The sequence below is a fragment of the Trichogramma pretiosum genome, unplaced genomic scaffold (assembly GCF_000599845.2).
Source record: "Trichogramma pretiosum strain Unisexual culture from Peru unplaced genomic scaffold, Tpre_2.0 scaffold8, whole genome shotgun sequence".
Classification (NCBI taxonomy): domain Eukaryota; kingdom Metazoa; phylum Arthropoda; class Insecta; order Hymenoptera; family Trichogrammatidae; genus Trichogramma; species Trichogramma pretiosum.
The window spans coordinates 117436-140201 of record NW_019641699.1 but is presented as its reverse complement, the minus strand read 5'-3'; the positions used below and the strand labels follow the sequence as shown (position 1 = coordinate 140201).

The 22766-nt window shown below is 45.3% G+C and overlaps 1 protein-coding gene across 1 annotated transcript; it reads left to right on the top strand.

The window, feature by feature from the left end:
* Nucleotides 1–588: 588 nt before the first annotated feature.
* Nucleotides 589–11367, top strand: LOC106656792. Its single transcript, XM_014377943.2, has 6 exons — nt 589–661; nt 1099–1242; nt 6252–6372; nt 7555–7651; nt 9714–9795; nt 10963–11367. Exons 2-6 carry the CDS (start codon nt 1108–1110, stop codon nt 11107–11109), a joined length of 582 nt encoding a protein of 193 aa, XP_014233429.1. The 5' UTR covers nt 589–661; nt 1099–1107; the 3' UTR covers nt 11110–11367.
* The last annotated feature ends 11399 nt before the right edge of the window (nt 11368–22766 follow it).

Sequence of the window (22766 nt, the reverse complement as noted above, 5' to 3'; positions counted from 1 at the left end):
TATAGCTTGAGCTAAGCAGTCGTTGGCAAAGGCGAACTTACTTCTTCTTCTTTTTTTTTTCAACTAAAACAAATAAAAAGACTTGACTCCTTCCTTGCTCCCAATTTTTTTTTTCTATCTTGTGTCAGTAAATAACTTTGAAACTTATTAAAGTCTCAGAATTTAAAAAAGCCTTTGGAAAATTTTGCTCATTATTACAAACGCAGGAATAAATAAGTGTTTGTTTGTTTTTCTCTTTTCAGCAAAATTCTCATCGTCTCCGTGTCGTCGTCGACGACGACGACATCGTATTTCTAGTAACTCGTTTGGTGGGCAGGATCCCCTCCCTCGCCTCCCCGTCGACGAGGAAAGACACGGGAAAATATTAATTATTTTGCAACTTTTCTCTTTTGCGGCAAAACACACGGAAGCATAAACGGAGAAAGGAAGCGAGGTGGAAGGGGTGCTGCGGTGTAGGTGGGAAAGTCAGCAGTAGCGAGCAACAGCGGACTGACAGCTGCTCCGGCGCGTCGAAAAAAGAGTCAAAAATATAATGTACGAGCCCGAGCAGCAGGAGGAGCGGCGCCGAGCCGAGGAGCGGGAAACGGTTCGCCAAGGCACCGAGCTCTGGCGAGCACGCAAGGAGCAGTTGCTGCGCCAGAAACGCCACGAGCAATCGCAGGTGACTCGCCCGAGACATTTTTACCTTACCTTTACCTCTTTGCTGCTGCTGCTGCTTCATTTTTTACATTCACATCCGAGCTCGCGAAGGGCTTATACGTACAAAAAACTCCAATTGAGAGTTAGAACGACGAACAATAGGTGGGAGACACGAGCTGCTCACGTGGCTGCAGAATGCAATTATCGCGCTCGGCGTCGGCAAGTACGAATGACAAATGAATTTTTAATGCTCGCCGATGCGAGTGTCGGTAGTCGGGGGCTGCGGACGGATATCTCGCGCGCGCCGGATATCCACTTGCAAATAATGACGCGCGTCCGTTAATAATGAAGCCTTATAAGTCAGTACAGCTCGTCGCTGCAGCTACTAGCAAAGTCATATGCTCTCGACGCGCGTTATAATAATGCATATATTGGCTTGTGTCTGTGTGTGTGTTGCAGTTGCGTCGCATGCTGGCCAATTACTGGCCGTGGGGCCGAGCCGGGGCCGGTGCGCCCTGCGCCGCGAGCCTACGCAAGAGGAACATTCCACTGGACCCGTCTACGCAGCAACAGCAGCAGCGATGCCCGCTTCAATTCCCACAGGTACGCAGACGAGCAGCCGGCCTCCGTGTGTATGTACATAGAGGCGCGCGACAAAAATCCTATACGTATACGTGTATACACTGTACTATAGCGCTTCGGCTAAAAACGACCGGCTTGTGCTGCACTCGCACCCACGCACTGCAGCGCAGCGAGCGAGACTCGAGGCCTAGAGAGCATAGCACACACAAACACACACACACGCACGTATACACACCTGTAGTCGGTAGCGGCTGTCACTTGGGATATCAGCGCCCCGTGTGCAAGAGAGAGAGAGAGAGATCTGGCACACAAGGTTATACATTATTCAGGCTATTGCTCAGCAGCGAGCGCGCGAGGCTTGTGTGTAGAGTATGCGGGTGTGAAAACAGAAGAGAGCGAGAGAAAAAAAGGGGGAGGTGGGTGAGGGAATCTCGCGTCGAGCTTTCATTTTTAGCCGGATTGAATTTTCTATAGCAAAGTTGCTACTGGAGCGCTGCAGATTCTCCCTTACTTAATGTAGTAATAGCATTTTTAAGACGATTACTTGGGCAACTCCCTCCCCTCCCGCGTTTCCTGTTTTTTTTCTCCCCTTTAAATTCTAATGGTAGCAGGGGACAGGTATGGCTCGTCGTCGTATACTCGTCTCCTAAGCCATCGAGGCAGCGCAGGCACGTAGTTGTTCTCTCTCCGTGCGCACAGCCCCGCATGTATCATAGAGCTTTGCTTTCCTCGCAGCCATACATAATTCCCTGCAGCACCTCGACTCGGGGCGGGCGCATCGACAGAAAATCGAAGACGCGCAGATATCCGCGAGCTTGCAATATGCATACATGTATACGGGAGAGCCCCAGCCGCGCACGTATACGTATGCCTTTGTTTCTTCAGCTACTGTGCGGAGCGCGCATCTTTCTCCCCAAACCGTCTACATAGTGGCGTGTGCTGTTGCTATACTGCAGCTCCCTCGCACCTATACTCACCTACCACACAACACACACACATATATACATACACACAAGAGCTGTACACTCACGGAGCCGCTGACCTGGTTTTTATTTCTTCCTCGTGCTTGTTTTCTTTTTCTTTATTTCTTCTTTTTGATGCCGAGTATTCGTCAAGGCGCGCACGCGAGCGACACATTGAGTACATTTGTGTTTTCGGCTGCTGCTGCTGCTCTAGAAATGCCTCGAGAAGATCATGCCACGCACACGTTGGTGTACACTAGAGCCGCTCGAGTTACAGTTATTATAATAAATCTTTCGTACATACGTACACGTGACTGTGCCGCGAGAAGCTTTTTCTCTATTTCGCGCCGCGTGTACTATTTATACTACCGCGAAGAAGTAGCTATCGCGCGCAGGAAGAACAAATAGATTCGGAGACGATCGCAGCCGAGCCGTGGAAGAAACGTCGTTGCGGGAATTTCGCCTCGTTTTATGCACATGCACACACGCGCGTATACATTGTTGCGTTTTCTTACTTACCTCGCCTAAAGCGCACAATCCCAGTCGCGAGCTTTCTTTTATTCGTTTCCTCGCTCGTGTGGATTCTCGTGTGTGTGGCTCGGCTCTATACATTGTGTAAGCATGAATTTTATCGATCGATACAAATACTCGACACATATACAGACACAGAGATAGAGAGACACGTACACGAGCGCAGTTAGCTATGGCTCGGGACACGCGACGCTTGAGCTTGAAAGTTGACATGCTAAGTCGATGGATTATCCGTGTTTCATGTACGCCGTGCGCTGAACCACCGCTGCTGCACTACGTGTATACGTAGTTTACGTACCTTACATACGTGTAGCCGTTCTCCAGTGCAGAGCGCACGACGAGCCAGCGCACACACAAACGAGCACAGTCCCGGCCCAACCGGGCACTTCGGCTTCCACGGCCCGTGGATTTGAAATATCGAGTCGCTGCGAGCAAACTGGAGCTATGCCCGCGATCGTGACTCGCGACGCGCCCAAAGGCTCCTTGCCTGGATCGTTTTGAATTTTATTTCCACTGCAGCCGCGAGTTATAGACTCTATGGATGGCTGTTTTCCAGCTGTACGCACTTGCGATCGACTGCACCGCGGGCTGCAACTTTCAGGACTTACGATTACGTCGAGCCTCTGTAGCGCCACACCGATTCGCCGACGTATTATTAGTACGGTGGTAAAAAAAATTGGGGAAAAATTAGTTTTGGATTTCTGCGCCAAGTTTCAGCAATTTGGAGCGTTCGTTCTGGAGCTGCTCGCCGATACATATACGTAATACGAGGCGCGAGCGCGCGATTACATTACGTTATAATTACGCGCTGCGCTCAAACTCGAGCGCAGTATAACATCATATAATCTACACGCGAAATATATGTGCTCGGACGCATAATATACGCATACGTGAACGAGTACGCCTGCTTAGCGAAACAAAAACAGCAGTCGCACATACAAGCATATATATGTAGAGGAGCAGTTGAAATTCGAATGATAATTTCTCGGGCGTAATTCTAATTCTGGATAGAGGCTTTTACTCTCGTCGTATACGCGCTGGGGCAGAGGATCGCAGCGAAGCAGATATTATATACAACGTGTAACTTGAGCGCATTATATACATTTTATATATATAGGAGCTTTCTCGCGTTAAGTTTATTTTAAATTATGAATGATAATGTTGAAAGGTCCCGGGTATATAATTAAGGAAAAGTCCCGGACTCGCGCTCGAACTGACTGGCTGGATCAAAAGCAGATTCTACCGCCCTCCCTAACACAGTGCAACTTTTTCCAAAGTTTACTTTTGGATTTTGCATCCCTCGGTCTACGTATAGCACGCATATTTAGCAGACCAAAGGGAAAGAGAGAGAGAGAGAGAAGGTGTAATGATGCCACATCCAATTTGGATTTTTATCGACTGTTTAATTTTAATTGATCAATTTCCCGGGTAAAAAGTTACGTTGAAAGAGTATATGAGGTGAAATATCCGTGGAATGCGGACGAGTTGCGAAACGAGCATCGAGTAGCGCGTCGATGTTGTGCGGCCGAAGGGACACGAGTAGCAGCAGTAGCCGCGTGCGGTTAAAGTGAAAAACAAACCGTTGGCCGCGCGTATAAAGTATTTAATATATGCGCTCGGTCGTGTCTTTTTTAATAATTAAATCGGTTATGCTGATGGGATACTACGGCGATACTGCGCGCTGTCGTTGCAGGAGCTGCGAGGCGCTGTACCGCTCTGGCGGCGTTGTGCTCCGAAAGTCTTGATTTTTAATTAAAATCAGGTCGCGCGCGCTCGCTCGCTTGGCACAGAGAAATGCGCGCCGCATAGCCAGCAGCATCACAGCAGCATCTTGTGTGCATGTATGTGCGACGAGGCGAGGAGGCGATGGCTTGCTGTATATATATATGCATTAGCTTTGCTCTTTTGCATTAGCACGCGTTGCAGTGGTGGCAGCGGTGGCAGTAGTAGTAGTAGTCTAGGTATATAGCAGCAGGAGGCTGAAGCAGCAGCAGCAGCAGCAGCAGCGCCGAAAGACACCTGAGGGAGAAGGATGCATCTAATTGAACGATTCTCTTGCGGCAAGCGAGCGGATATAGCTCGCAGCGGTGCCGCTGCCGGATGAAAATTTAAACGGAAATTTATTAGCAGCTGAAGCTCCCCCTGCCCCCCCACCGTTCGGTATTCTTGGCTAAGCTTGAGCTGCTGCTGCTGTGTACATATACTTGCGCGAGGCGCGCATGCAATGTCCCATGACTCGAGCTGTCTGTGCGCTCTTCCTCCCCTCCACTCCTCTTCTCTCTCTCTCTCTCTCTCTCTTTGTTGCAATGTATTTGTGTGCAGTTTGTGCTTTATTCAGCCAACTGCAGCCGTGCAACTAGATAGATGTGTTCGGCAACGCTCGTCGGGCCTGCGCTCAATTCCTCTCTCTCTCTCTCTTTCTCTCCCTCAACATATATACACAACAATGACGTATAATACCCGGTGCCTCGAGTGTAGCTCAATAATGAACTTTTGCAGTTGGGGCAAGTTTCCTTCGAGCGAAAGTTTATCTATTATTGGAAAAGTCTCCGGTTAAAACGATAAATATTCATTGACCATATTGTTGCGCACTGCGCCGCAGCAGCTCGTACTTTTACGTGTATCGAGCTCGGTCCAAGCTATTCCCAGCACCTATACACACGTACACATACACACACACACACACACACTCCTGCAAGCTTTTACCTCTCTTAGGTACTGCATTAGTCCAGGCGCTTACGCTAGATGCACACCTATAAAACTTATGCGCGCACGCTGGCACGTACTTTGCTCGCTAAACTATTGCGCCGAGTGACAAACGTGTCGAAATTCGTGACGGCCTATAGTTCCGATATTATATCGACGTCTTTCCAAAATCGTTCGGTCAAAAACTTTTTGCAACTCAGAGGGGACGAAGAAAACGATGCGTTTATGCACTCTAAAGCGATGGATGAATGGAAGATTCCAAGTGTATTTTATGCGTCGTGATTAGTTTCTTCGGTAAGATGACGACGAAGACGACGACTTTCGGATTCAATTTGTCTGCGTCTGTTTGAGTGTCAAGTGCTTTTGATGAGCGAATATTCTATAGATATGCAAATCTCATCGCGCAGTCGTCGTCGTCGTCGTCGTCGTCGTCGTCGCCGGTCGTCGTACCGTTTTCAGGTAAATCCCCGAGATTTCGGCTAGCAAGATAATCTGCTCCAGCCAAGGAATCTAATAAAAGTATTTATTTATACAGTCGGAGAAAAATCTAATTTCCAAATTACCTTTTCCTCTTGCTTATTTTCTAGCCGAGCTTATAGCACCACCGCGAGAGAGGCCATTTTCGTCGCTCTGCGGCACGGAATTGACGCGCGCGCACAGAGGCATGCACACGCGCGGCTCGACCTTATTAATCCATTAGACATTTTTTTTCCCCCCCGAGTTCGGGCTTACAAATTGCTAAAATTAGCTGTTTTACTTTTTTCCCCTCTCTCGCTCAGTCACTCTTTATTTTTCTCTCTCTCTCACTCTAACTCACGTAAATTTTTGCAGAGCTGGCCAGGAGGTGAGCCGACGTCGACGGAAAATAATGCGAGTATCGATCCACGCTGGGAGCACAGTGATGAGATAAATTGCCATTGCAATTTTTGCAAAAGCAGCCTCGTACGGCCGCGTGAGTATATGGCCAATTCTCTGTGAAATCGATTGGTCAAAAAAAATTTTTTTCTGCAAATATGAAAAACTTGTTGTATTTGATGTCAGAAATGTCCCCAAATTTTATTAGAATTTTTGGGGCCTTCTATGACACTTTTTCAGAGGCCCAAAGTTGGCCATTTTAGGGTTTTTTTGAAATTCATGAAAAATCACAAATATTAAAATAATTCCTGGATTAAAGTAGAATGATTCAAAAGTAAAAGTGCCCAGCAACTTTTTTGTTGGAAATTGTCCAAATTTTCAGAAAAAAAATATGCCAAAGTGATTGGAACAATCTAGGTAAATGTAAAGCAAAAAAACTGCAAAAAAAACATAAAACAAGAAATCTACTCGAGTTCGAACCGGACTTTCATTTCCTAAACTATGTAAAAAGCTTCCCAAAGATGTCAACTAATGCCTGATAAAGTTTTGTAATGGGTCTTAAAGTTTAACGCAATGTAGACAACAATGTGTGGCGAAAAACATGCAAAAAAGGTCAAAAATAGGCCCAAAATGCCTAAAATCACCAAAAACAGCCATTTTCAGGCCTTTTTTGCATGTTTTTCGCCACACATTGTTGTCTACATTGCGTTAAACTTTAAGACCCATTACAAAACTTTATCAGGCATTAGTTGACATCTTTGGGAAGCTTTTTACATAGTTTAGGAAATGAAAGTCCGGTTCGAACTCGAGTAGATTTCTTGTTTTATGTTTTTTTTTTATGTTTTCCCACTATTATGTATTTAGGTGGCTCCAATCACTTTGGCATATTTTTTTTCTGAAAATTTGGACAATTTCCAACAAAAAAGTTGCTGGGCACTTTTACTTTTGAATCATTCTACTTTAATCCAGGAATTATTTTAATATTTGTGATTTTTCATGAATTTCAAAAAAACCCTAAAATGGCCAACTTTGGGCCTCTGAAAAAGTGTCATAGAAGGCCCCAAAAATTCTAATAAAATTTGGGGACATTTCTGACATCAAATACAACAAGTTTTTCATATTTGCAGAAAAAAAATTTTTTTGACCAATCGATTTCACAGAGAATCGGCCATATATATATCCCCCGGCATACACATAGTAGTAGTAGTCTTTTACCCTCCCTGGACTTTTATTAAAGTGAAAGAAGCAATAAATTTGGCGCAACGATGAATTTTTGCAGCTCGAGCGTCGCAGCAGCAGCAGCTCGGCAACTCGGCTCATCGGGTCCATCCGTTTCAGAGCGTCAACGCCAACAAACACGGCTACACCATCGACTCGTGAGCGTCTCTCTCTTTTTTTTTATGGATATACATATTTTCTCGCGTATAACAAAGCAACGACGCGTCGTTCGAGCTATGCGCGTGGGGGGAGTCGATCTTAACGCGACCGGGTGTGACTCGAGATAGGATCATCTTATCGCGTCGTCACAGGCGAGCACGCATATTCTTATATTGGCAATCGCGCCGACGCATGCAAGCCGCTATATCATTTAATTCTCCTTCGTCATTATCAAAGTGCAAATATATGTTATGCGCGCGTCAATGTTATTAGCTGTATGCGTGTGTATTGAATTCGGCTTGATTTGCTGCGGTTGCAATCGGTCAGCAGTTGGCGGGTGAAAATCCACACTCCCGCATATCCAAACGTATATATGTATGTAGTAGCTATACCCGCGCATACGTGTATATATAAAGCCTGCAGATTCGAAGGGATACATTAGCCAAATCTCGTGCTATGGCGTAGGGCATTATGTGCTCAATAATTCCTCTCTTATCGATTGTTGCATGAAGCGTCGTGCATCATATGTTATTATAACGGCGGTGCAGCGACGTCGACGACGACGAGGACGAGGACGGGCCACTGCGCGCCCACCCCCTCGCTTCTGCTAGTTGAGCCTCCCCCGCACCCGCACGTGAACCGACCAAGCGATTTCCTCCGGCTCTGCAGCAGCAGCGCGCATACGTACGTGTAATATCCAGCTGCAGCGGACCGACAGCTACGTAGCCGTTAGAATTAATAATAGCCGATGCATTAGTTGCGGAGCGACGAGCTCGACTACGCGGCAGCAACGGACCAGCCAGTCGTAGCGGATATTTTGGATAGCGATGAGACCGCTAATTAGCTTTGGTCGCACGTAGTAATACACGGGCCGCCGCTTGCCACGTGCCAGCCTCGATTCGATCTGCCCTTTATTTTTTGCTACTCGGATTCTTCGTCGGATAACAACGTGATCGATCGGTATATATATCCAACATCTTTGTAAACTATTGTTGAATTAGCCGTGCAGTTAATTATTTAACGATTTCTGTCGTCGTCTCCAAAGTTTCATATCGATTGTAGCTGAATTGTCGAACAACATAAATTATATCGCAATCATATTTACGCGTTCATTTTTCAACCCGAGTAAATATCTCATGGGAACCTCGTGACAATGAGTCGTAGCTCTCGTGAACAATGCAAAAGTACCCCTCCTCCCTACTCCACCCGATACAAGTGAGATACGTCAAGAAAGCTCGAGTATCATCCGACTTTGAAGCTTACGCAACAGCAGCAGCTGCAGCGCTGCAGAACACGACAACGCACAAACTGTTTTATAATTTTAGATAATCGATGACGGGCACAAAGTATACACGCATCGAGGAGTGAAGGAGTTTCGCGCGTACACGCCTCGTAACGGCTTAAATTACGACCTCTCGTGCGTAATATATAGACATGTATAATAAGTTGTGCCGGTGCAGGAGCCCACGCCGCGCGCGAGTATATATAGTCAACGATGCAAAGCTAAAACGTTTATAACTCCGTGTAGCTATATAGGCGAGCTTGCGGAGCTCGACGAGAGGAGCGAACGAACCGAGTGAGAGATGCACAAGCCGAGAGAGCAAAAGGGAAAAAATCCCTAACGACCTAAGTTGCTGACAGTTCGAATTACTAACTAGTTATGGATAGTATCGACGCTAAACCTTATAGAGACGACGTCGAGCGACTACTGCACGAGCAAAACTTTTGCCAATTTTGATCTACTTATATAGGCGTCGCCACTCGCAGTACTCGCTTGTATACTCGCGCCCCGGCTTAGCTTCTCTTTCATTTCAGCATTTTTTTCAATAAATTTTTCAACGCAGCGTGCGCGCGCCAGAGAGCCAAATCCGCGTGACGTTCTATAAAGGTATAAAGCTCGATCGATTCGTCGTTGCCTCATTCGTTTCGTCTTTTCCCCGGCGCGCTCACCGACTCGATTCACCTGCGACGACGACGACGATGACGACGACGACGACGACGACGACGACGACTGCCGCGCTATACACGGCATTCGCAATAACGTCATCACCCATTTTGCAGCTGGAGGACCGAGAGCTCCGCCAGTAGAGATTACATTACCGACTTAACCGAACAGATTCGCGCTAAGGAGATGAAGCAAATGGTAAGGATTCATTTTCCTAATTGTTCCAATGCTCGCGCGCGTACTTGCGATGTATAATTTATTCACTCCTTTTTTTTCTCTCTTTTTCTTCTTCTTATACCCATTGCGGCGCATTACTTGTCGCGCGCTATTTCGTTCGAGCGAGTAATCGCGCGCGAGCGTGTCTAGATTCGGTTTACGTAATTATCTGCGCTCGACAATTTTTGTTGTACCTTTCTTTTTTTGAACAGAACCTTGACGGATGTCTCGTCGAATTGATTGGGAACGAAATGTATTTTCCTCGATAAATGCTCGAGATCGAAAAAAGCTGCGGCTTTATTTGATAATATTAGTTCTCGCTTGATACGACGTCGGATTAAAAAGTTGTATTTTCGCCGGAAATACTTGCTTTCAGTTATAAACCAAGTGATAAGAAAATACTTTTTCACGAACGAAATTTTATAAATAACGCAAATTTTACTTTGACAAGAAAAGTCATGCGTCCGGAAAATAATTGACGATATTAACGAATCGATGTAAATTCATATCCTAATTCATTCGAATGAAATATGCCTGTAATGCGCATCAGCCGAGGAAGAAAATTGTAATTAATTCAATCGTGAGCGCGAGCATTTGCTTACAATAAATTATCACGAAGATTCTCAGTGAAAACGAGCGCACAGTTTTAGGCATTTACGCAGGTCGAGCTTAGCTGGCGGCTCGTTAAATTCATCGAGAATTCACAGTTCATTTTGCATTATAGCTGCGGCGCGCGGAATTATTGTAACGCACGGCGGCGAGGTTCGTGCTGCGTATACGGGTCGCGGCGCGAGCTAGCTCCCAGGCACACAATAATACGATCGCCACCGATACACAGTACACTCACACACGCGCACGCACACACGCAAGGCAAAATATTTATCAAGCTTCGAGTTGATTTCACATAAAATATGTACTCGAGCGGATGTATAGTAGCCACCGCGCGTTTAGCAAATGGACGCGCGCCGCGAGGGGTATCGATGGCTTATGTTGCGGTAAAATGTAACGCGCGCGCGCCTGGCAGTAGCTGTGCAGCTCGAATGCAAGCCGCAAAACATATACGCGCGGATTAATGCAAATGTAAAATGTGGCATCATCAAATATAAATAGGAAATGCATCAATATGACTTTTTGACACGCTACGCGCAGGAGGAGCGTCGCAGGGAGGGCGAGAGCTGCCGCCAACACATGACGACGTGGCAGCGACTTTGGGGCAGACCCGGTCACGGAGCGCCCATCGATCCGTTTCAGATACGCCGAAATAACTTGAACGACATTCTACATCGACCGTCGTGAATGCAACAACGCCGTATCGCGTAGTATTGGTATAGAAGTAGTACCTGCTGCTGCTTCTGCAGCTGTACAGTGGCACGTGTGTCTCGTTTTAGCCTTATATAGCTCGCTCGAGCAGTACTCGAGCTCTCGTCCGCAGCACGACGATATCTTGGCGCAGCGTCGAAAGTAGATGTTTTATTGGCACCGCCTGTGCATCGCAGCCGTTCGACGTACTTCGATGTATCGGCCTTGTCGAGCAACAAAATAACAAACCCACGATCACCAATAATAAAAACAATATGTCAAAAAATATGTCTTTCATTCTTTGCAATCCTGATATTTTTGTTTTTTTTTTTTGATAAATTTTTTTCTTTTTTCGCACTGAGCATTTTTTTTCACCCTCGTTTCTCGCCCCCACACCACAAGCCCTCCTTTTCGTCATATCGCACGAATATAGTTACCGGGATATCGAATTTGCTCGCAAACGCGTGTACGCTTTCGACTTCGAGATAAGTTTGAATCTTATAATACTCCGAGACCAGCTAGTTTCTCTCACCCCGCGTGCGACGACTACGACTACAACGACGGCGTTTTCTTTTCCTGTGCACGTCGTTTCGACGGCGGCGGCGGCGGCAACGTCGGGGCGTCGTGACATCAAATTTTCATGAAGGACTCGAGTGAATAAGCAATATCTGAGTATTCCCCCAAATTTTCCTCTGTTTGAGATTGTTAATACGTATACATGCACTCACACGTAAGCGTCTCTTGCCGTGTAGCAAGTTTCCTGCTGTATACTCAATTCAATATTTACATTTCGGTTATAAATATTTTTTAATAGAAAATTCTTTAAATAGATAATAGATTCATTCTGGCTGTTATTATTTTTGAGCCAATTTTTCTTGAAATTTATTCACCGATCATGGGCTGTTTTATAAAAATTGTACAAAGCATAGATATGAATGTTTTTACGGTGAATTTATTTATTTAATCTGGCACACTATTCGACACATAGCATTTTAAAAAAAAGTATTTTGAAAATGCATTGAGCATTATCGAATATTTCAAAAAGAACCTTTACAAACATTTTTGTTTTGATATGAAGTTGAGAATATTTTAAAATATCCCGTCATTTCGATCGCATTTTCATGATGATTTGCTGCGCAGCCACTCTAAAAGCTTACAATGTTTTGAATTTTTCCGCCCAGCGAAATGTGCATCTTTTTACCCGTGTACATGCATAAATAACAGATACAAAAAACCAGTAAGTGAGAGGGAGAAAGAGAGAGAGAAAGTTAAATACGATGGCCGAGAGATAAAGAAGAAAAGAGATGTGTGAATTTTCCACGCGCAGTTGAATGAGAAAGAGCAAAAAATTAGCTTATTTATCTTCATTAAGCTCCAAATCTTCCTTAGCTCATCCGCAAACTAAATCCCCCTTTTGCGCGGGCTCACGCCCACTCGCTTTTTCGAATATATACTGGCTATACGTGAGAGTAGAAAGGGCAGCGGCAGAAGCAGCAGCAACAGCGACTACTATGGCCATGGCGTAGCAGCTAGTTAGGCAAGCATTAAATTGAGATTATAGCGTCCGCACGTTTCCTGACGCAAGTAATTTTGACCCTCTCTCTCTCCCAGTCTACCTTTTTCTCTTTTTCTCCCGCACTGCACTTCCTCTGATTTCTATATATAATATAAATGGATTTTATTGCAGCGTTTATTTTGCCTTCAATTTTTTTCCACTTTTTTCCAGACAATACGGATATTATGCGATAGACGCGATCATTTTGTGATTTTTAAATTATTTTTTTTACCGACAAAAAATATGAGATATGTGTTCGTGCTATTGTTGGCAAGTTGATACCCGTCAAGAGCTTTTGCGCTGCTCTTGAACTGTGCAAAATCTTTCGTTATACCCTAAAATTGAATGTTCTATCAGCGATTTATCCTCAGGTATGTTAAAAACATGCAATATGCGAGCAATGTATTTATATTCTTCAAAAAAGAGTTACATGTATATATGAACATAGTACGAGTTTATTTTTGTACGGAAAATAAATGTTGCATCAAAACGGTGCATATGATTTTTTGTTGTTTGTTAACAAATGAAATACACTTTTTAAAATGAATATTCGCATATCGATTTATTCATCATTTAGGCCAATCAAACTAGCCTCAGTTTTTTTTCCTCTCTCTCGAACAACTTGGCTGTAATTTTAAGCTCGTTTTTAACTTTGGTACAATGTCAATAGTCAATGGTAAAAATTTAGCATTTCAATTAATCGCCGTCAGCAGGTGATTCAGCCGGCATTATAATTATACGCGAAAAAAAAAGCTATAGAAATCAAAGCAAACAACAGATTTCATTATTTTTTACCTTTTCCGTACGAATTTCTGCTGAAATGCACGTTAATGCCGGCTTTTAGATGGAAATATGCAAAAATAGAGTTTTCGGTAATGGTAGATTTATTATGTTGAAGTATAAAAGAAATTTGCGAAAAAGTAAGCACAGTCATAAAATAATGCGTTCGCTGCGCGCGTAGTATATAGACGCGCCGTCTATATATAATACACATACTCGCGCGTGCATGCAACTCTATATACGTATACAGAGGATAGAAGAAATCATAAACCCGCTTAAAAATCTACTCGCACCGCTGTGTGGTGGCCATACAGTATACAGAGAGAAAAAGCTCTTTTCGAGCGAGCGATACTTTTTCAAAAATGCCTGCATAAATAAATATATGCACGCGCGCGCGCTTTGCATTCTTGCCGAAATTTTTACACAGATTTCGAAACTCTCTCGGCACTATGGCACACAGGGGACACGAGCAAGGTATTTTTGACGAGGAGTACTTTATTTTCCAAAACGCAAGCTCGCGCAGGCATTGCGAGGAGGAGACGAGCGAGGCGACTGATACACACAAAACCCTGCGTGTGCACACATAGGCGGCGTGAAAAAAGTCACCGCCGCGCACGTAGTCGCGGGACCGTCGGAATACTTTAGTTTTCGAATTTCAGAAGTTTATACCCGTGTAAGCAATGCCAAGCAGCGTGTACGAGGCGGCGAATAAGGTCTCGTATAAGCGACTCGCGCAGTTAAAATAACGATAATAATAATAAAAACAAGAGGACGACTATAGGAAGCGACACGTGAATATTTGCAAGTGTACATGTCTTGTATGGGCGGCTGAGTGTGTCTGTGTCTGTGGGTGTGCGGCAAAGGGGGGGGGGGGGAGTATTATACGCGGCATAAAGCTGCGCCTGGCTTGGTCGGATGAAGTGGGCTGGGGGTGCAGCAGTAGTATAAGGTTAAACTATTATATATACACATGCATTAAATACACTCGGCGCTCGCGCTCCGAGCTGTTATTTAAGTTGACTACATACACATACACACACACACATACACATACAAGTGAAAAGCAGGCAGTAGTGTCTTTTACATAGAGGAGAGAAAGAGAGAGAGAGAGAGAGAGAGAGAGAGAGAGAGAGAGAGAGAGAGAGAGAGATAGAGGCCACACAGTGTATTGTCTGACTATTCTAATGGCTTACCACTCGCTCACCATTTCTCTATGTGCATGCTGTTTATGTGTACGTGCGCACGTTGGCCCGTGCTCCTCTACGCTGCTTCTGCTGCTGCAGCTACTGGTTTGCCTTATAGCGCGCGGCAGTCGGGGCGCTGCGATTAATTCTTCCTGAGAATATCAGTTCCGTTTTGCTGCTGCATTTCCCAGAGCTTGAAAATGTATATATCTTTGAGTGCACAAGATAGGAGAGGCTATGCGCGAAGTATCGTGCTCAAGCGCTCACATATACAGAGAGAGAGAGAGAGAAAGCAAGTTCGAAATAACGGTGTTTAAGAGCTTCGCTCTGCAGCACCTCTTTATTATTATTACTATTATTATTATCATTATTATTATCATTTTCGCGAACGTGGCTGAAAAAAACGGTAATTTATAGGAGATGTTGAGCTAACAAGAGGCGCACGAGAGAAAGGATGCGGATCGGCTCGAAGGCTTTCATTAAGGAAGACGAAGGAACTCGATATGTGTAGGGGGCAAAATTTCTCGCGTGGGTCATTTTCAATGATGCACGAGCCAATCGTATTACCGGTTCGCAGTGCTATTCGTATTATCTATCTGCGAGCAATATTAAAGTTTTGGCCATACGCGCAATATGCTACACCACGAGAGTGAGAAAAAGAAGGAAATATAGCAGGAGAGAGAGAGAGAAAAATAAAAAACGACGGCCCGTATAGCTAGCTTTCAGCCTAGATATATCTATAATTCAGTGGTGCGCTCGCTCGCTCTCTCTCTCTCTCTCTTTTTCTGAAGCTGCATCGCATGAAGCTGAATTCTGTTTTTTTCTTCATTCTTGACTTTTGCCTGGCACTTCCATTTCGACTTATTTCAAAGTCCACACAAGATTAGATCCTCGTCTGAATTATTTACATGACCTCTCTTACACTCGGGGGAGAGGGGAGGAGGTGCTTCCTCTCTCTTTCTCTCTCTCTACAAGCTACATCGTCGTGTACTTGCGGTCGACAGCTTTTCCAGCGCCCCGAGACGGATGTATTATTTATCACTGCGAGCAAATGAAAAATCAAAGTTTCGCCGAGCAGCAGCGAAGAGTATACGGTACACCGCGAAGAATTAATGCGTCTTCGACGGCCCTGTCAGGCTCGCGCTGCGCCTGGCTCGTCATCGCTCCTGCGCGTATACTGCATATAATACAGGCGCTCAAAAAAGTCATCGTAATTCATTGGCTTGTGCACAGTTATAGACGCGCGACGTGTGTAGCGGCGGTATCAGCGTTCGCGCACATGTTGTTAATATATAGCTTTGTATTTTACCCATATGTATATACGAGCGCGCCTGGCGGAGACGCATATCCTCGACTCCGGTGGCGGCTGCGGTGCTGGCAGCTACCTTGCTTATCTCGAGCTATATCGCACGTCGTACGTTGCATGGCTGCTGCGCCTTAGCCAATCCTTAGCTGCGCTATGTATAGGTACAGCAGCAGCATGCAGAGCCGTGTATATATACGTACGCTCCATGCACGCGGTGGGATAAGGCGTGTAGCAGCAGCCACCGACGTTTCCACGATGATATATTTATTTTTTTACCCGTAGCGACAGGCCCAGTTTTCCCTCTCTGCGCAGCCTAAATATACGTTTCAATTTTCGAGTAACTATTTTTCCCACGCTCGTTCTTTTTTTTTTACCTTTTATTTTCACTTCAAAGCCACTGCATAAAACATACTGCATGAAGAAATATAGTGCTACACACGTAACAGTCACATATGAATATAAATACTTTTGCGTGTGCAGAGGACGGATGTGCGTGGAGTGATGTGTGTGTGTGTATTTGTGTGTGCACTGCAAGCTGCGCGCTGCAAAACGTCGCGGTAACGAATGTAAGCTCATAAAAAGCTCAGCAGCAGCAGCCAAGAGAGAGACGACCGAAAGAAAGGAATTCCAGAGACGCGCGCGTGTATAGTTGCGGTCGTGCCCTTGCGCAAGTTTCTCTCTCTCTCTCTCTCTCTCTCTCTCTCTTCCACGGCAAAAAGCTCGAGAGAGAAGGAGAGATGACTGCAGCAAAAGAGAAGAAAGACATTTTCGTGCTTTCCTGCGGTCGATCGTCTGCTCGGTATTTCGGCTACGTTGGGATTTCGATTATTTTCCTCGCACGCGTGCACACATACACACACGTGTAGGGTATATATTTTATATAGCGACGGCAACTAGCTCATTTTTCTAAGTCGAGCCACGATGCTATGCTTCGCGTGTAGCAGCAGCAGCAGCAGCAACATAGCAACAGCATTGGCTGCTAATAGACTACTCGAGTCGTGCAACTTTGACGTATGCCGCATAGACTCGAATTAAAATTCTATTTCGTTTCGTTTTTTTTCCTTCCTTTTCCTTCGCTTGCTTCGTCTTTTCCTTCTTCTTCTTCTTCTTCTTCTGGTGGTGGTGCTACTGCTGCTTTTTTTTTGGCCCCGACATCGTACAGTTAAGCTCTGCCACGGCGGCGGCGGTGGCGACCAAAAAGCTGTATCGTAACGAGAAGTGACGGGCATGCCGAGATTGGCTTCTAGTGCTAGTCTCTCTCTCTTTTGAGCTGCTGCACAGCACCTGGAGAAAAAGGAAGAGAGAGAGAGAGAGAGAGAGAGAGAGAGAGAGAGAGAGTGCAAGAGAGAGAGAGAGAGAGAGTAAGAGAAAGAGCATTGGCAGTTTCGAACGAAGCTCGGAATTGAGGAATTTCTATCTTTTCTACTTGTGCGAGCTTCGAACCCCTCTCCGTCTCTCTTTCTTTCTACACGCGAGTACATATATACACACATCTGTATACATATACGTGTACACAGTGAGTGAGAGAGAGGGAAAGAACGAAAGAGCCCCAGACGTGTGGCACGCAAAGTCGTTTTTCTTCTATTTTTCTCTCCTTATGCTCGCTTCCGGTGGCGGGTTGCGCGCAGCTCGCGAGTGTATTTTCCTAGCTGTATAGAATCTTATTCACGAGACTTTCCTTTCTCCAAGTTTTTTCCTTTTCCATCAGCCAGGCTATACCATACACAGAGCATAGTCCTGTGGCGCGGCTGCACCTACACACTATAGTACGATATACATACATATACGTACACCAGCATGAATATACATTTTAATGTTTTATGTATAAAGCCGCAGCAACTAGGCGTATTTACCGCGCAGTATATATAAATTCAGGATTGAGTAGTATATGCTCTTTCTCTCGTCCGCCCCGTTCGCTCCCCTCCCACCCTCTTTTCGCGGCTTGTATACACAGGTATACGCAATGTGCAGCGCGCAAGGTCGAACTGCTCTGGCTACATCGCAGCGCTGCGCACCAGCAGTTTTAGCGATAAATTCTCTCTATAATCAAGTCAGCGCGTGTGTGACTGCTGCGCCGAGCGCGTCAGGCTGTCGAGGCACACGACGTCGAACGAAGGGAGGCAAGGGGGGGAAGGGCGCGAAGGTGTTAATTTGACGCTAATTTGTTGAAATTCGATACAAATGTTTCGCAGCTGATGGGGAAGGTAGCCCCCCGCGAAAGTACACTGTTGAAGTCGCGTTGATGAGCTCTAATTGCTCCGCCCTCTCCCGCACGCGCGCACGAGCGGCTTTTATGCTCTCGCGCTCCTCATCTTTTTGCGCATGGCCGTTTAATTGTTGCTAAAATCGCTCATGGAATTAATGACAAGGGATTTTTTAAACGACTTTGCCAAGCTTTTTCGTGCTTCCACTGATCTATATATAACTGCCGAGCTTTTTCTTGTTCCGTACCGTTGGAATAAAAACGTTTTTAGCTCGATCGAGGCGGAAAAGTAAAGCTGACACTTTTTCGATCTGTGCAGCAGCGGCAGCAGTCGAGAGCTGCTCAACGTTGCGCGAGCGATTTAACGCCCAACGTGTACACGCGGAGCTGCATAAATATTACACGCGCAGTCGATCAAAGATTTTATCTCGATAATAGCGAGCGAGCGAGCGGGGGCGCGACACACGACAGATCGAGAGCCGAGTTTTTGCTCAAACGCACATGTATCGCGCGTGTATCGCGCATCGATGTGTAACGTATAGTAGCTGGCACGGCATTTGCTAACTGCGGATCGAGCTTATTGCTGCTATATACGCACGGAGGACGTTTATCCATGCACGCGTATATAACATGCATATAAAAAGCTCAAACGAATAATTCAATTTACAAGCCAACGGAACGCGATTGCGATCGTGGACGAATTCACTTTGAAATAACAAGCGCTCGGGACAGACGGCTATATGTAGCTAGCTAGGAGGATATATTTTAAGGTAATTCTTTTTTCGCGCGCGCGCCTTTCGTTATACAATCAACTCGCAGTAAAATACAATTAGTCGGCCTCGGCCGAAGCGGCAGCTCTCTGTCTGCTTGCGCACCGATAAGAGTGTATTATATGTATGAGCACTTACACGCCCAAAAGCGCAAAAAAAAGGGAGCTATATATAGCCGAAAAAGAGCAGAGAGGAGCTGCCGATTCGTTTAGATTGGTGATAAATTCCAGAGGTGGCGGTGCGCGATTGCCAATTGGTATGCGTCTGTGCTGACCTTTAATCGATATGAACGCGCGAGAGAGAGGGAGTCAACTTGTGTACACATGCGGCCAGTCAGCCAACTCGACTCTATATGTATGTATGCTGGAGAGCTGCGCGTATAAAGATGTGTACGTATCGAAGGTTTGACAAATGATAATTACAAAGCGAGAGAGAGAGAGAGAGAGAGAGAGAGAGAGAGAGAGAGAGAGAGAGAGTGGTTAAGGAAATGAAGGGGGGCTAGTAGTGGCAGTTGGGGCTTTTCATCTGATCGACACGTGCGAATTTCAACCATTCTCAATTGAAGCTTGATGACGTGTTATTATCGAGCCTCTGCTCCACTGGCAAAGTTATTACTCTCCTGGCTAATTGAATTGGCTGCAAGCTGCAATATTATATACATATATAGATATAGAAAGGTGCTATGCGCATGATGCATATACACATACGCACACACACGCACATAGAGCCGATGCTAGTGCACGCTAATCAATTATATATACTGCGCCATGAGTGCACGCCTCGATTTCCGTATACGCCTACCCCCTTTACCTTTTTTTGTACTCGCTTTATACACCCGTTCATTTTGCAGTTTTGCTAATTCTACACAAACAAGCCGACGCATACTCGTGTGCGCGTATCGAAGGTGAAAAAGCCAATTTTCCTGCCTAATTCATCATATAAGCATAAGCGAATTAAAGCCGGCTTATATATGTGTACGTAAAATTTGCGCATCGAAGCGCCATACGCGTAAATACATTTGCTTCAATAGGCTTACGAATGATTTGCAAGCGCAGCCGGGAGTTTTATCTCAATTAACTCGCGCACAAAAAATGTTAACGGATTACTATTTCCTTGTCTTGTTACCTGCGAACGGGCCACTGCTGCGAAGCGTATAGGTGTGCGTATAGCAAGCGCTAGTCGGTGGAGTTTTCGAGCTGTGAGCGGGAGCTAAAAGTAAAAATGCCATTCCACTTTACGACTGTGCACAGGCGGGGCGGGAACCTGCGTGGATGCGAGAGAGGGCGAGAATGCATTATATGGACACCGAGCAATGATAATAAAAAAAAGGCACTTTTACAAAATGGACACGTTTTTATTATTTCATACTTTTCTTAAAGGTGTATCTTACTTTTTGTTCTATTACAATTGTGTACAAGATCTTTCATTTATTTTTATATTCTATATTGAATGTAGTTACCGATACATACTTTATAATACATATCGTTGCGGTTTTTTTTTGTTTTTCCTAAAAATTGATTAACGACGTCGCTCGAACATCGACGTACGACACACACATGTAAACGTTATCCAAACACGAGAGTCGAGAAGAAAAATTTTATACACAAAAGAGACGCCCATGAATCGTACACTCATTTTAAAACAATTTTACATATTTTTCATCTTATAACAATAAAATTACTTTAGTTACTTTATTTATTTATTTATTTATTTAATTTTTCATATCGCATTTTACTCTTTCGTCCTCCGCCAAACATCAATTCGATTGCAAAATTGCAGAGCAAATATTACAGTGATTAAGGAGGAAGCTATTATACAAACACAATCATCCTTCGTACTTTTATACTCGTCATGCGCGCGCGCAATATTATTAATCGCCGACTTATTGCATTATTTGCATTTATGTATGCAGAAGCGTATGTACGCGAACTGCCGCGTCGGAATGGTTTATACATTTCATAGAAAACGCGCGGCGGACACCCAGGCGAGTTTACATACACACACATCGACACACACGCGCTGTAAACTTTGCACACGATCTCGCCTCGCGATTATCACATTCTCTGTTTTCCATTCGTTTCCAATCGACGAACTAATAAAAGCCCTTTCCTCTTTTACCTTCTAACAACGCGTACAATGTATATTCCCGTATTGTCAATTGTGTTTACACGCGAGCTCGCAAACACAGCAACACCGCTCACCGACGCCCACGCAGCGCCTATACCAACCCACACACGCTCTCTGCTCGATTTTCTCACTCACGCGCACACACGCGTACGGAACTCTCAATTCCCATAGGTGTACGTGCTTACGTGTCGAAGCTGACCTGCACTGCGTCTCCGTGTTTTTTACCTTTTTTTTTTGATGTACAAAATGAAGGAAAAATATTAATTCAATAAATCGTGAGCCATTCATCAAGCCGGGGCAACGTTATTAAAAAATACCCGAAAAAATTGACGAACGGATGTATACATTTGCGAACGAAAACTCGAATGCAATTATAATTGTCGGGGGTGTGGGTCGCGCGGTATAAATATTGAAAGCTCCGGAACGCCGTGTACATGCTTGGATGCAGCCAGCTTCATGCGCATTCACACTCGATGCCTGCGAGGAAGCTTTGAAATATTTCGCAGTTACTTCTTGAGTGTAAAATTATTTTTTGTCGCCACGTACAGGTATATATACCTTATAGCTGAGAGAGAGAGAGAGAGAGAGAGACGCTACGAACGCGAACGAGATAGGTCGCTGTTATGATACACACGGAGCGCGCGAGGAGGAAGAATTCAGCATCAGTGGCAGCAAAAAAAAATAATAATAATACGAGGAGAAAAAATGCAGCAAAAGAAGAACGAAGCACCACTCCTGAACACTGGCGCGCTGTATACGTACTTGGAAGCTTCGCGTAAGAGCGTGAATAAAAAACAATCACAACAACAAGAGAGAGAGAGCGAAGGAGGAGGAGGACAAAAAGAGAAGAAGAGGAAGAAGAGGAGTAAAGAAGAAGCGTGAGAGGAGTGAGGTGTGTGTGCGCGCAGGAGAAAAGAAATAGTTGTAGCGGAGGAAGAGGGAGGGGGGGAGGCTGCATAGCACAGTCAAGCATAGCAGTAACCTATTCAAAAGCCTAAAGTAAAAGAGGAGCCGGGCTTTGCTATAGGGCGCGAGAGAGCGAGCGAGCTTGAGCGAGGAAACGCGCGTATACACACGTACGTGATAGGTACACTGACATACAGCTGAGTACACACAGCGAGAGAGAGAGAGAGAGAGAGAGAGACGAGCTTTATACACACATACAGGCTACACTTATACAGCTGATGAGGGTGTTCGCGTGTGCATGGAGCGCACGGCAAGGACGAGATAACGATAACGAAAACTTTCCTCGTTTTGCCAGAGCTGCACGCCGGCAACAGCAGCAGCAACCGTAGTAGTGTTACTATACTTGAGACGACGGGCGACATCGACAACGACGACGACGACGACCAGCTCTTTGCAGCAGCAGCACGTGACACAGCCAGAGAGAGAGCGAGAGAAAGGGAGAGAGAAAATTTAAGCTAACGATACAGTCGCTCTTTCTCCCTCTCACTCAGTCTCAGCTAGTTTACTTTTCTATGGGCGGAAACGTCTCCCCGTTTCCTATAGTCGTACTTGCACACACGTACACTCACTCACTCACACGAGCTCAGAGGGATAGAAAGAGAGCTAGGCTCTCCTCTTCGTCGTCGTCGTCGTCGTCGCAACCCCCTGTGAGCGCGTCCGAATACAGGCTATATAGGAAACCAAACTCTCTCTCTCTCTCTCTCTTTTGCTCTTGAGTGGTGTATACGACGCGCCGTTAGCCATTAAGAAAACACAATGAGGG